The sequence below is a fragment of the Rhinatrema bivittatum genome, chromosome 8 (assembly GCF_901001135.1).
Source record: "Rhinatrema bivittatum chromosome 8, aRhiBiv1.1, whole genome shotgun sequence".
Lineage (NCBI taxonomy): Eukaryota > Metazoa > Chordata > Amphibia > Gymnophiona > Rhinatrematidae > Rhinatrema > Rhinatrema bivittatum.
The window spans coordinates 198875802-198890491 of NC_042622.1; the positions used below are offsets into that span (position 1 = coordinate 198875802).

The following is a 14690-nucleotide window of genomic DNA, read 5'->3' on the forward strand; positions in this document are numbered from 1 at the left end:
CTTTGGTTTTTGCCCATTTAATTCACATTCTCTTGCACCCCCACAATTTTCAATTGGCAAAAGATAACAGAATCTCCAAACCCAAAGCTTTTTGTGGGCCCTGCTGCTTCTTCCCAGCACTGAAAGAGTTAACCAGAGGCTTCATTCAGGTCCTGACGATTTTTAACAGTACGAGACTGGCATGCTGGCAAGGTCTCCTGTATCTTGCACTACATAGTACCTTGGAGCAAAACAAACAGCATAAACAGAGGCCCTGATACACCTTGGTGAAATAAAGAACAGGTTTTTCTATTCGCAAGAATCCAGTAAACATAAGGCCATCACCTTACTGCCTAGAAATCTCACAGAACAGTAAGTGACAAAATATCAAAGCCAACACAAACGTGAATCATTAACCTACAGCTCTCAAATGCTCAGAAGGAAATCAATAAAGCAACTGCTTTATCTACAAGGCCTTTGAAGAAAATGTTTCTGAGCACAAAGTACAGAGCAAGGAGGTGACAGATATATCCTCACAAAGCACTGTCTGAGGCAGCTCCGCAGGTTCACTTTCTGTGGATAGAGCGGGTCTTCCTCTCTAACTGGTACCTTGAGGAGGGCCCAGATCAGAGCTGCCCACATCTGCCCTGGGGACCCTACAAGTCAGTGGCATTTTCAGGAAATCTACAATGAATAGGTTAGAGATAAAGGTGTGTATACTGAGTCAAGTGTATGTAAATACATCTTGTATTTATTCATTGTGGAGTTCCAGAAAACCTAGCCCTGGCTGTGGGGGTCTCCAAACCAAGTTTGGGAAGCCCAACCCCAGGCATTCACTCTTTGTGGACTAATGGCACTGTCTCTTTCCTGGATCAGGCGATCAGAGGATGTGGTCGAGGCAACTCGCATGGCCGGACTTAAAAGGAGTTTGATTAAGTACCTGGAAGAAAAGTCCATACATAGTTATTGACCGGGTGACTCGGAATGAGCAGCAAGAAATTGGATCTGCTTTTAGAGATCGGTCACTAGTGGAGACGGGAGGTCGGGCCCCATGGACCTTTGGGGTCTGACCCAGCATGGTACCTCTTATGTTTTTAAATAGCTAGGGGCTGGCCAAAAAGCAACATTAAGGACCTAACTGAGTCACGAACGCTTTTTTGAATTTCTGTGCCTATCGGGGGGGGATGGTATTCAAAGATCTAGGCACATTACTCGGGGAACTGGGTGAAAATTTAGCCTCCTCCTTCCAAGGAGGGACTAAATTGTCACTACAGACCTACTGGAAGTCTACGATCTGAGCAGGATGCCTTTCTGTTGCAGTGCCACATTGTCCTAAAAGGACCTGAGCAGATGCCAACAGAAAATGGGCATTTGGTTTTGCAGGCCTCTCTCTTTGGAATTCTATCACCAGAGCAATGAAGCTTTTGATGGATTGCTCAGAGAGCAGGGAAAAATGCAAGATCTGTTGCTCTATTAAGGGGTAGATTTTCAAAGGGGTATGAGCGTAAGATACGCATGTACCCCCTGAAAACCTACCCCAAACCCCCCCTTCGCGCGCCGAGCCTATTTTGCATGGGCTCGGCGGCGCACGTAAGTCCTGGGGCTTGCAAAAAGGGGCAGTCGGGGGTGTGGCCAGGGGGCGCTGTTAGGGATCGGGGCGTGTCCGGGGGGGCCTGTGGGCAGTCCGGGGGCTTGGCAGAGCGCCCCGACACAGCGGCCTGTGTTGGGGCCTGCTGCGCCAGCGCGCGTAAACTGCCCGGAGGCAGTAGTAACTTCTCCGATAAAGGTAGGGGGGGTTAGGTAGGGGAAGGGAAGGTTGGGGGGGGGTAGAAAAAAAGTTCCCTCCGAGGCCGCTCCGATTTCGGAGCGGCCTCGGAGGGAACGGGCAGTGCGCGCAGGGCTCGGCGCGCACAAGTTGCACAAATGTGCACCCCCTTGCACGCGCCGACCCCGGATTTGATAAGATACGCGCGTGTCTTATCAAATCCAGCGTACTTTTGTTTGCGCCTGGTGCGCGAACAAAAGTACGCGCGCGTATGTTTTAAAAATCTACCTCAAAGTGTTTGGTAACAGTTTAAACTCATAATGTGTTATGGGGTTTTTAAAAAACTTTTTACCAATTTTTGTATTGTTTTTTAGTTTGCAATGTTATTGTATTTTACTGTATTAATCAGGCTGTACATCACCAAGAGTTCCATTAGGAAGCAAATGATGTATCCATTTAAATAGGAAAAAAGTAAATGATGTACCTTAAATATGGGCAGGGTCAGTTTGAGGGAAGTGAGTTAGGCATTTAACTTTGATTTTCAGTGCAAGGCCCTCAGGCACCTAAATGTAGGTGAATGACAATCCTAAATTTAGGGACCTCAGGTTTTTCCTTTCTAAAGATGAATAAATAGGAGATCTAAGGTTAGGAGAATTTTCAACAGGATTTTTAACTCAAAACTTAGGTGCGTAACTTTTAAGTGCCCAAAATTTAGGTGGGGGTGCTGAGATCTCTTTGGAAAAAGTGAATCAGGGCCTAAATATATATTTTGCATCCTGATTTCTTGGTCACAGGAAGTGGCAGCAGTAATCTATCAACAGGAGAGGTGCGAGATGAAATAAGGAGAATAAGGGAAGTCGTGCACTAAAGTAGCTTTTCAGAGGGAGACGCTGTGAGAAAAGAGGTCACACAACTGGACAAGAAAAAGGCATTTGTGGGACAGCGTGTCGCAGGAACATGCACCGTTGAAGGGTGCGCCATAATGGTCTTTTAGCAGGGACATTTTAAATGAAGGAAAAATCATTTCCAAGTTGGGGTTTTTGTAGTAAAAAAAAAAAAATTCAGTTCCTATTCAACTATGCAGCACATTTACAGAGAAGTACAAAAAAATCAGAGAGGAAATGGAAATGTTTCTCTAGAAGCAAACGGTGGCATTTTAGAAAGCGCCTGAAGAAAAAAATATCGCAGTACGCTGAAGATTAAGCCTCATGCACAGGTGCAAGCTGCACACGAAAGGGCAAAGTGGCCAGAAGTAGTTCAATAGCAAATGAAAGTCTTCAAGCTAATCACAGAAAATAGATTTCACTGGCCTTTGAAATCGTGTTTGTCAGGGAAGAGTTTCCCGGAGGAAGAGAAAGGTGCAAGATCTCTGAAAGTTTATCTACAATCCTTAATGCAGTTTTTCCTTCCACGTGATAACCAGAAAAGCATTTTATTGGCCAGGTCAGCAGCGGGTTATGCCGTGCCACTGGTGTGAGAAATCATGGGTGCATCCATTTTACCGTTCACAAGATCTCTAGGTCACTTGAATTATTGGTGGAGATGGGGCAAGATTAGGATCAATAGTGCATGTCTCGTGTCATTTACATGCATAGCATGCCAAAAGCTAACTGAAATGGCCAACAGTACTCAATATACTAGTCCAAACATGCCAAAAATTGAAAAAAAAATAAAATAAAATTACATGGGTGTCTCTGGCAAAAAAAAAAAGCATTGAGCCCAAACCAACAGGTTGGAGCCAAATGGAAATATAATCTCCCAGGCGATCCAACAGCTGAGAAAAAAGTCCCACCCAGAATTATAGGGCCCTTACTTTCCAGGGTGCGTGTGTTCGCATGCCCGCGCTCTGCACCTACCATATATACAGAGCTGAAAAAACCAACCCTTACCCCTGTCAGACGTCACCCCCCCCTCTTCTCCCTCCCTCCTGACATCTTTTGAAAATTTGATGTGCATAGAACACCAAACACAAAAGCTATGAAGTGGACAAACACACACACACACACACACACACCCAACAAACATGCAGCAATCTCCTAAGCCTTCTTTTCCATCAGAAAGCAGGCAAATAAAAATAACATTAAAAAAAAAGGCCCTGCTGAAGGTTCTATTTCAAGGAATTTGAAATGTTGGTTGGTGTGGAATATAGCGGTAGTTTTTCTAATCTGTTTGGAGTGCTCAGCTCTGTGAGCTGGTGAAGTAACAGCTCCGGCCTCAAGGAGGTATTTTTAGTATAACCCAACGACAGCTGGGTAGTTAGAGGAAAAGAGAAGTACAGTACAACAACTTGCCCAAGGTCACACGCTGAGACCGTAGCTCGCCTGTGGCTCGTGCACAGTGCTAGCCAAGTCAGGCCTAGGTAATCCAGAATTGATTAAGCCAGATGGTTAAGCATATGCTGCACAGTACTCAGCTATGAATCTGCCAGGGCACTATGCTGCAACATTTTTGAGACCTGTAAATAGCAAGCGATTTTTCAATTTCAGCCCTCGGCAATTTGCTCAGGCTGCAGAAGATATTCTGTACAGCGTGGTGGGTGGGAGCTGCAGGACTCATCTCTGTCCTGCAGAGATTTACTCCTGTTTGATATTTCTCTACACCTCGGAATTATGCTGAATTAAGGCCCTATTTTAATGCACGTTTTTCTTTTAAACAAATCTGCATATAAATGTATATGACTTAACCAGGCCTGACTGCACTTTCACCTCCAAGGCCTCTGGCTGTCAGGCAGCAGCACATATCCTGCCGTGCTTTTAATGCTTTTCTTATGGTCCATCGGGGGGGGGGGGGGTGCAACATAAACTTAAGCGAATGCCTTGAATGGATCCAGGCTCTACATCTGCACGAATCTACAGAAAGGAAAAGTGTTATCAAAAGTTTTAAAAAAAAAAATGTACAGCGGTCATTCTTTTCCCTTCTACCAAAACTGCACCAGGACCATGAAAGAGTTCACAAGAATAACATATTTCAAGGGATTGAGCAGATCCAGATGTTTGCACCTCCTGTCTTCAGACCGGGAGATACACTGCACTCTTGGAGAACAAAGCATGGCAAAGGACAGCTTGCTTACATTGCCAAGCAAATGGCTGGGCCTTCCTGGTTACAGAAGTCACTGTAAGGTGGGCAGTGTCCTCCTCGCAGAGAACGATATGGCGGAGCATTTGAGGACGTTAATGCCCTGTGGCAGTAGCTACTTGTGTAGTGAGTAAACAGTTCCAGGGGATGCCCGGGGAGAAGAATTCTCCTCCATTTAAACAGCAATTCACTGGAAGACAAAGAAAAAGAAGAAGTTCAGAGATACAAAGACTGATGGGTAGCTAAAGTTATGCATTTTATAGCAGCTGATATATATACACCTAATCATCATACTACTATACACAGCACACATAATTATCATAATGCTACAATGCAATAACCATCATGCAATAATGACAATCATTATTTCATACAATAATGCGCTTTTCAATTGACCTTCTGCCACTCCATGGCATATAGACTTCACTGATGCTGATCCAGGGCTGCCATGAAATTAGGCAGGAAACCACTGATTCATGATAGCTTTAAGCTGGTGGTATGATCAGCCAAGAGGACAGCCCAGGATTGGAGCTTGTGAACCTCAGATGTCTGACCTTTAACATCTCAGGTTTACAGGTTTAAATTTTGTCATTGGGGGATATTTATTTATTTATTTATTCATAGTTTTTTATATACTGCCGCTCATCAGAGATATCACGTCGGTGTACATAGAACAAGAACATACGCTGTAGCGTTATACATTTAACAAGAGTTGAAATCCATAATTGAACATAAAACAAGTAGAAGTAATTAATATGAACTTGTTTTTAAATGTAATATGGATATGAACTTGTTTTTAAATGTAATAAAGCTACTAAGAAAATAAACCCTCCAAAATTCTTTTATTTCATTGACTTTCATTATGGAAAGTCAACAACCCCCCCCCCCCCCCCCCCCAAAAAAAAAAAACCAGAGACCTGCCAAAACAACAACATGAACCTCAATTGCCTGGCCTTCCCCATAAGCATCCCCATGCACATGAAAGGAATCAGAAATCTACAAAGTAGAAAGGGGTCCCCAGTTGCTTCTGCCCGGCTAGGTCCCAGTTACAAAATGGCACTGGCTGGTCCCGAGGTTGGCGCCATTTTGTTGTACAGTCATTCAACATACGGGCACAAAACAAAATGGCATTGGTTTCAGAGCTGGACAGTGCCATCTGCAAACTGGGACCCGGCAGGACAGGAAATGACTGGAGATTGTTGCTGCTTGCAGACCTCAGGAAGGGGATAAGCGACATCTGGGGAGGGGGTCATTTTGCTGTTTTGGTGCTGGGAGAGGAGATGGAGGAAATTTCTTTTTTGTTTAAAATTTCTTTTTTTTTTAATTTAAAGTTTTTCGGTTCAATAAACAAACCGAACCGAAATAAGCATTAGATGAATCGAAACATGAATTAAAATAAAAACCACACACACCCAAAATGAAAAACATTTCCCTTCACATGCCTGCCTGGTTTTGGCTCTTCCATGGAAAAATACCTGTACATATAATGGTCATAAGGAAGGCAATTTTCAAAGGTTATTTACCCAGATAAAATGGCTCTGTCCATACTTAGCTAAAAGTACTCATGGGAATCCACACTGTCTGCAGTTTTACCTGGGTTGGTCCCAGGGAGGCGTGTTTGGATCAGGAGAGGGAAAGAATGCATATAGATGACATTGCCGCATCCACCTGTGATATTTTCACGGGAAAAGGCAGCCACAGAAAAAGCCTGTGCAAATCTCTGCAGGTTATTTCCCCCCCCCCCCCCCCAGGGCAATTTTCTAAGGGAAAGGAAGTTTGTACGTTCCCCCTTTGAGAAGTGCTGCAAAGTGCACAGGTAAAGAGTACCTGCAGGACTTTGCAACAATACAGGCATTTCCGAAAATTGTCCCCATGGTTACAGAAAAACAAAAGGCTGAGGGCAAGGCTGAGGCTTGGGAGCCGTGGCACCAATGGTCAAGGCTTCAGGACTTCTGAAATCGATATAATAATTACCAACTGTAACTTGGAAATGATTATTTTCTGTTATTTTAACAACCGCAACAAATCAGAGAACGCGATTCGCAACGTCGTTTTATTTTCCCATTACAGTAATTGTGCTTCATGAACAGGGCAGACAAAGACAAAAGCTTTTACTCACAGCCCACACATGCACGTAAAGAGGAACCTTAGTGTTGTTTGGGTTTTTTTAAATGTACTTTTGGCCTCTGGCGTGATACGGAAATAAGGACTAGACATTTCCGTTAAAATGTCCAATCATCTGCTCCCACGAATGCCGCGATTTTTGAATGGCAAGGCCCATAAAGTTCGCTTTTGTCCCCAACGCACAGTCCAGAGGCAGATGCTTTGTGTCCTGAGGTGCTACAAGGGCACGGACGCCCTGGGATGCAAGTCAAATGGAAATCCTAAACATTACTGGCTAATTGCTCTCCTAAATATTCAAAATGCATACTTACTCTTCCCATATTCATGAATTCAATTTCTTGCTAGTGGCCCTAAGAGAAAAAAATCATAAAATAAGAGATTTTTGTCAAAATAAAAAAATAATAGATAAATACAGTCTTACACACATGCCAAGAATAAAAAGATTTCTCTGATTCATGCATTGGCTTGAATATCCCTCCATATGCTAATTTCTTTTCATCTGCCATGGCCATCCCTTCCAGAGCCCTAAATGCAGTGTTAAAGTTATTTGTTTTTACAAAGTAACAAATTACAGCTACCACAATTACTATTCCACAAATGAAACTAGGTGTGGACTTTAGAACCAAGTGATTTGTAACAATTAGAATCTCATCCAGCGGTGCTAATTTGCCACACCCAGTACAAGAAGCAAGCACCAGGAAAGGCATTGCCAAATATTGCATATCACACTACTAGACCAAAGCACACTCTGCCTGTGATTACCTCGCCTCTGAATGTGTTTCATACATCCTTACCAGGGTGGGGGGGAAGGGTGTCCGAATGTATTTTAGGAAGAGTGATGACCTTTGAATTATACTGGTTCTACAAGGGAGTATGTTGTTTGGAAATCTATATGAAGGTGGACATTTTTGACAATATGTTCAGTCCAAATCTGCCAATGATTGGAACAAGCTAGTTATGGTCATTTTTGTGGCTGCATTGGAAGGTATTCCATGCCCCTATCTAGTGTTATCCTGAATAGAAATATACAAATGATAATGCACTGGTTACTTTACGGTCATGCTGTTGTGTTATTTAGACTCGTAAGGAAGACTCTACATCAGGGGAGTCAAACTGTAATCCTAGATAGGTACAAACCAGTCAGGTTTTCAGGCTCTCTCTAATGAACATGAATGAGATATATCTGTAGGCACTGCCTCCTTGTGTGCAAATATATGCCATGCATATTCATTAGGGATAGCCTGAAAATCTGACTGGTTTTTGGCCCTCTAGGATTGCAGCAGACACCGCTGATCTATACAGTGATTTTAGCCAGATAAAGAGGAGGACTGGCAATTGATCAGTGCCCCTCTGGAAGCAGGACTGCAAGGTTGAATGGATTGGTACTGGAGTACAAGACCTTTAGCCTGTATTGTAAGGTCACCAGTTCAAATATGGTCTAGGTCAGCTGTGACCAAAAGTCATGATCATCTGATGTCCGGTGTTATGTAAACAAAGCTGATGGGTCTCGGTTCATTTTCTCATGGACAGACAGTGGAAACTATTCTCAAGATCAAAATCGTAGAGCATATAGAAAGACATGGTTTAAAGGAACAAAGTCAGCATGGATTTACCCAAGGCAAGTCTTGCCTAACAAATCTGCTTCATTTTTTTGAAGGGGTGAATAAACATGTGGATAAAGGTGAACCGGTAGATGTAGTGTATTTGGATTTTCAGAAGGCGTTTGACAAAGTCCCTCATGAGAGGCTTCTAAGAAAACTAAAATGTCATGGGATAGGAGGTGATGTCCTTTCGTGGATTACAAACTGGTTAAAAGACAGGAAACAGAGAGCAGGATTAAATGGTCAATTTTATCAGTGGAAAAGGGTAAACAGTGGAGTGCCTCAGGGATCTGTACTTGGACCGGTGCTTTTCAATATATTTATAAATGATCTGGAAAGGAATACGACGAGTGAGGTAATCAAATTTGCGGATGATACAAAATTATTCAGAGTAGTTAAATCACAAGCAGACTGTGATACATTACAGGAGGACCTTGCAAGACTGGAAGATTGGGCATCCAAATGGCAGATGAATTTTAATGTGGACATGTGCAAGGTGTTGCATATAGGGAAAAATAACCCTTGCTGTATGTAGTTAAACGATGTTAGGGTCCATATTAGGAGCTACCACCCAGGAAAAAGATCTAGGCATCATGGTGGATAATACTTTAAAATCATCAGCTCAGTGTGCTGCAGCAGTCAAAAAAGCAAACAGAATGTTAGGAATTATTAGGAAGGGAATGGTTAATAAAACGGAAAATGTCATTATGCCTCTATATTGCTCCATGGTGAGACCGCACCTTGAATTCTGTGTACAATTCTGGTCGCTGCATCTCAAAAAAGATATAGTTGCGTTGGAGAAGGTACAGAGAAGGGTAACCAAAATGGTAAAGTGGATGGAACAGCTCCCCTATGAGGAAAGGCTGAAGAGGTTAGGGCTGTTCAGCTTGGAGAAGAGACGGTTGAGGGGAGATATGATAAAGGTCTTGAACGAGTAGATGTGATTCGGTTATTTACATTTTCAAATAATAGAAGGATTAGGGGGCATTCCATGAAGTTAGCAAGTAGCACATTTAAGACTAATCGGAGAAAATTCTTTTTCACTCAACACACAATAAAGCTCTGGAATTTGTTGCCAGAGGATGTGGTTAGTGCAATTAGTGTAGCTGGATTTAAAAAAGGTTTGGATACTTTCTTGGAGGAGAAGTCCATTAATTGCTGTTAATCAAGTTGACTTAGGGAATAGCCACTGCTATTACTGGCATCAGTAGCATGGGATCTTCTTAGTGCTTGGGTAATTGCCAGGTTCTTGTGGTCTGGTTTGTCCTCTGTTGGAAACAGGATGCTGGCTTTGATGGACCCTTGGTCTGACCCAGCATGGCAATTTCTTATGTTCTTATTAGTTAGAGCCACACAGTCACCATCATTTGTATTCCCAACAGAGAGCAAGAATTGGACGGCCCTACAGATGAAAGCGCCCTGTTATCCCTGTATGTGGTCTAACTGGAACAGAACAGAAGCTGGCACTTTTATCACCAGTTCAGCAGATAACTGAAGGGAAGTACTATCCAATGTTGTCAGTCCCTGATGAATTGGCCCATCCAGTCTGCCCAATCATTCCTGTCCACACCGCTAAAGATATATCCCAACGTGACCAATCGTGGGATCTCTCCTTTATAATAGTTAGTTTCTCACTTTTGGTCCTGGGTTTCCCACCCTCCAGGGTAGATGACTGCACAGGATCCCATACTTGCAGAAGAAAGAATGATGAGTAGAATGGAGGAACTGTACTTACTGTGCTGGAACCAGAACTGGAATGACTAAGTTTATCAAAGCGGAACTTCAGGTTGGACCGTGGGGAGTTCCTGCTTTTTATATCTGTTAAAAAGAAATCCAGTAAGAAAAACAAAAGTTATATGTAATGCACTGGCACTGAATTAACACATTCATGTGATAAGCGCTTGTATTTCATATCTACTGCGTCTCTCCTAGATACTGTGCTTGGTGTCTTTTTTTTAAAGGCTAAAGTATTTAGTGGAAAGACCCTTTATATTGCAGATGAGGTTCTGTAAAAAAAAAACAACAAAAAACAGCCAGAAATTGGTCTTGTCAGTTTTGAATAGAATAGGGGGCACTGTATTAGCTTTAAGTCACGGAAGTATTTGATGGCAGGGCGAGGAACAGTGCAGAAGCCTGGAACAGTGTCCAGGGAAATAGGAAACAGCTGAGCTAGTAGGACATGCCCATGCCACCATCCCCAGTCCCCTCTTCCTGCCCATGATAGCTTCTTACACTATGCCAAATCTCAAACTGAAGTATGTCCAAGCCAACACCCAGAATCCATATTTACACCCCAGAATACTATACCCCTTTATACTTCTGCTTCAGACTGCATGACCCGCTAGGCTAGGGAGAAAAGTATCCTAGGCTGGACCAGTGGCAGTGCTGTGCGCTGCCATGCAGAAGATCCCCAGTTTGGGTCTGCTGCGGAGGCAGCATTCACAGTCCCGGGGAGCAGGTGGTGGGGGGAGGGGGGTAGGAGATAGGAGGAGTCATGGTCAGTGCACAAGGGTGACAGCTAGTGGCTGGATTCGAGGCCCATGATTGCAGGGTTCCAGAAGAAGCCCTGGTGCAGGGTCCTGGGCTGAAGACTCTTGCTTCAGTGATTAGACTACATATGTTGGGGGAGGGATGATGAAATAGGGGAAAACACCCCCAGGGGTAGTTATGAAATGATGGCTCACGGCGCCTGGGGATCCCAGCCCTGGTTCTGATTGTACTGAAAGCAAATTGAGGTTTTGAAAAAAAAAAACCCCCACAAAAAATTAAACTGGCCAAAAGGAACAGCAGCCATCCTAAAATAATAATCTAAGAAGCTGCAGTTTCCAAACTCCTACAGAATGGAAACTAGAAGGGAAATGAGACCAGTATAAATGTTATGGAGTGAATGTGTTTCATTTGGCGACGGGTCCCATGGCATTATCAGAGCTCTTCAGCAAGTTAGAGCACTACTTTTGATGTGGTGGTCTAGAAAAACAATAAAATATACAACAGGAAAAAATGTTTGAGAAACCCTGAGCTGCATATTCATTGTAAAAGAGACTGAAAAAAAAAAAAAGCCTTAAAAAAAACAGAGTACCAAGAAGGAAAAAGGGACCTGAATTTTCTCTCCACATTCTGTTTCCCAGCCTGCCCAGATCCATCTGTTTCCAATTACCTACTAGTTTGTTCAAGATTAAATTTCCTTGGCCATGAAACAAGTACCTAATACCTCCAACTCCGAAGTCTCTGCACTAGACTATTTTTCTGCCTTCCCTCCCACCTTGATGAAATAAGATAGAATATTCTGCTCAGCCCTTGGCATCGTGGCAAAAGGTCAAGGATAATACAAAAATAATAAAGAGCAGAATAATAAGAGCAGCACATGGAAGGTCATTGACAACAAAGCCAGTGATCTCAGGGAGGTGTTCTGGTGGCATTTTAAATTGCAAGGTAAGACCTCGAGGTGGGTGTGATCGAGACCCTGTGATGGATGAGTCCGAAGCTGCATGGTTCAAGGGAGTTGTCCCAGTGTTTCAGAGTCATTCACCTCTGGGTCACGAATTCAAATCTGGCTCAGGTCAGTAGGGACCTTGAAAAGGTGGCCAAGGTGAAGGGGCGATTCCAGAACTGGCGGTAGAAGCATTCACATTCCAGCCCCCCCCCCCCACCCGTGAGGTTCTCACGGATCTGAGAATTCGGTGGCCCTGCCGACTTGTGACAGGGGCACGAGAGAAAGCACGTCATTTTCCAGTACCTGTGGGGCTTCTGCTCATGATGACTGGGGCAGCCGCACTGTGATTCTCATTGCTTGGCGACGGACTGTAGACAAACACTTCCTGCTTGAAGGGAGACGCCGTGGATGGCTGGCTGCCCTGCTGGAACATTTTATTAAGGAGCAGATTTCATTAAAAGTACAAATGTTCGCCATCTGCTATTTATACAGTGTTGCACATCCACTTATTAGCAGGAATCTGAGATCCATCCAAGTACCAAGTGGAAAAAAGAGGAGAATCTTGGGAAAATTTGTGCTCATGGTATAGCTGTCAAGTGACTCTTTGCTCAGTGAGAGATTGAACCAGTGCTGGATTTGCTCCCTTGCACGTAGGATCTTGTATTCCTGCTTCCCTAGGGGACCATCAGAACTACAACTCCCTGCATGCAATGGGGGGGGGGGGGGACGGACCCTCCAAGCCTGGACAGCCTCCGACTTAAAACCATCTGGTAACCTAACTGCTAGCCCTTCCTCTGTTTCATGTTGGGATTTAAAATCCCAATACTTTTAAAGAAAATCAGATGCTCAAATCCTGGGTTCATAGCTCAATTTCTACTGCAAGCTGCAGCAAGATGTGGCTGTAAAACAACTTGAACTGATGGAACATCTCTTCCGATTCACCCAAATCCATGATCTCAGCATCATGCAGTTAGACTGGGCGCAAGCCATTGGGTCAGCTGCCCACAGGGTCACAGGTTGCAGAGCTTCTCTAGAGGATCATTTTATAACAGCCGGCGTATCATGCGCCTAAGTCTGCTTGGAAAATTTTGCGAGTTGTCCCAGGACACGCGTGCTCACGTGTGCGACCTTCTGTGTGTACATGTACACGCATCCTTTTAAAAATCAAAAGTATACGTGCAAATGCTTTCTATGTCCAAACTCTGGCCCCTTCCCCCACTCCCACCCCCCGAATGCCTCTCACTACTTCTGGTAAAATCACCCACCACCCCCAAGCTGATTTTCAGTGCCACTTCTGCATATGACAGAGGGGGTGCTTAACAGGGACTTCGTGCACCTTGAGTTGCTGTGGAAAATCGAGCCGTAAATGGACGCTCAGCTCAGCACTCTTTTACATCATCTGCTATCCTGGTTGGCAAAAGCTAAATTGTTTTTAGTAATCAATCTGATATCGAACAGGAACCGCACTGTTAGGAGGTGGGGGTAATTTTATTACATTACGCGCAAGTTAGCCAGCAAATATGTGCATAAATGACATCGATTTTCAAAGCACACTTATCAAATCTACCTGGACACAATCACACCTGTTACTCAGAGTGGAAATGTACCTGCATGCATTTGAATTTTTAAACCTTTGCGCTTAAGGGCAAACCAGTTCGAGTCCGCTTACACGTGGGCATGACGTGCATGTGGAAGTTTACCCTCATATTGGCTGGGCAATTTTATAAAAGCCCATTTCTTTAGGGAAAACACTGCTTTACCCATGGAAAATACAGGGATGGCCAAATTCGGTCTTCAAGGCCTGCATTTCAGGATAACTGTATTGAATATGCATGAGATATTTCCATACAATAGAGGCAGTGCATGCAAATCAATCTCATGCATATTCATGGTGGGTTTCCTGACTAGATCTATTTGTGGCTCTTGAGGACCAGAGTTGGCCATTCCTGCTCTAATATCATAACTGTAAAAAGCATATAGTCATTTTCTGTTTACATAGAAACATGACGGCAGAAAAGGACCATCTGGACCATATAGTCTGCTCATCCACACAACTTCTCAGCTCTATAATCCTTACCACTCTCTTAGAGATCCCCTGTGCTGGTCCCTTGCTTTCTTGAATTCAGATACTGTCCTGTTTATATTCTTTTGAAGGGACAGTTTTGGAGTCTGCACATTCAAAAGGATATCAACAGGATGGGTTCAAAGGTTACCTAGTAAAATGGTCAGTGACAATTATTCTAAAGCATATGGGGGCAGAATTAAAGGTCTAAACCCATGTACCTTAGAGGAAAGGCAGGATGGGAGATATGATAGAGACATAGAAATACTTCTGAGACATCAATGCACAGGACGCAGGCTTCTTTCAAGGGAAAGGAGACTCTGGAATGAGGGGTCATGGGATGAGTGTGAAAAGGGGTAAACTGAGGAGTAATCTAAGGAAGTGGGTGGTGGATGCATGGAACGGCCTCTCAGAGTAGGCGGTGGAGACAAGAACAGTGTCTGAATTCTAGAAAGCATGGGATAAACGGAAAGGCTCTCTAAGGGCGTGGAAAGGATTACAGAGTTGAGCAGTTGGGTGGTTGGATGGTCTTCGTCTTCCATCATGTTTCCATGGTTCTCCATAAAAGAACACCTGTAGGCTTTGCAAACTTGGCACTACTTGAATCAGAAGCCTTCTGAGGGATGGACTCATCAACTCTACCTGAATTTG

At 43.8% G+C, this 14690-nt stretch overlaps 1 protein-coding gene across 2 annotated transcripts in view; it reads right to left on the reverse strand.

The window, feature by feature from the left end:
- Positions 1–3740: 3740 nt before the first annotated feature.
- The window catches only part of RAP1GAP2 (RAP1 GTPase activating protein 2), a 293482-nt gene continuing 282532 nt past the window's right edge, over positions 3741–14690 (reverse strand). For both annotated transcript variants that reach the window (XM_029613184.1, XM_029613185.1), the window contains 4 exons: positions 12281–12401; positions 10280–10362; positions 7255–7293; positions 3741–5009 (listed from right to left, as the gene is read on the reverse strand). In XM_029613184.1, the coding sequence (XP_029469044.1) occupies positions 7285–7293; positions 10280–10362; positions 12281–12401 (213 nt within the window). In that variant the 3' untranslated portion in view covers positions 3741–5009; positions 7255–7284. The remainder of the gene's footprint in view (positions 5010–7254; positions 7294–10279; positions 10363–12280; positions 12402–14690) is intronic.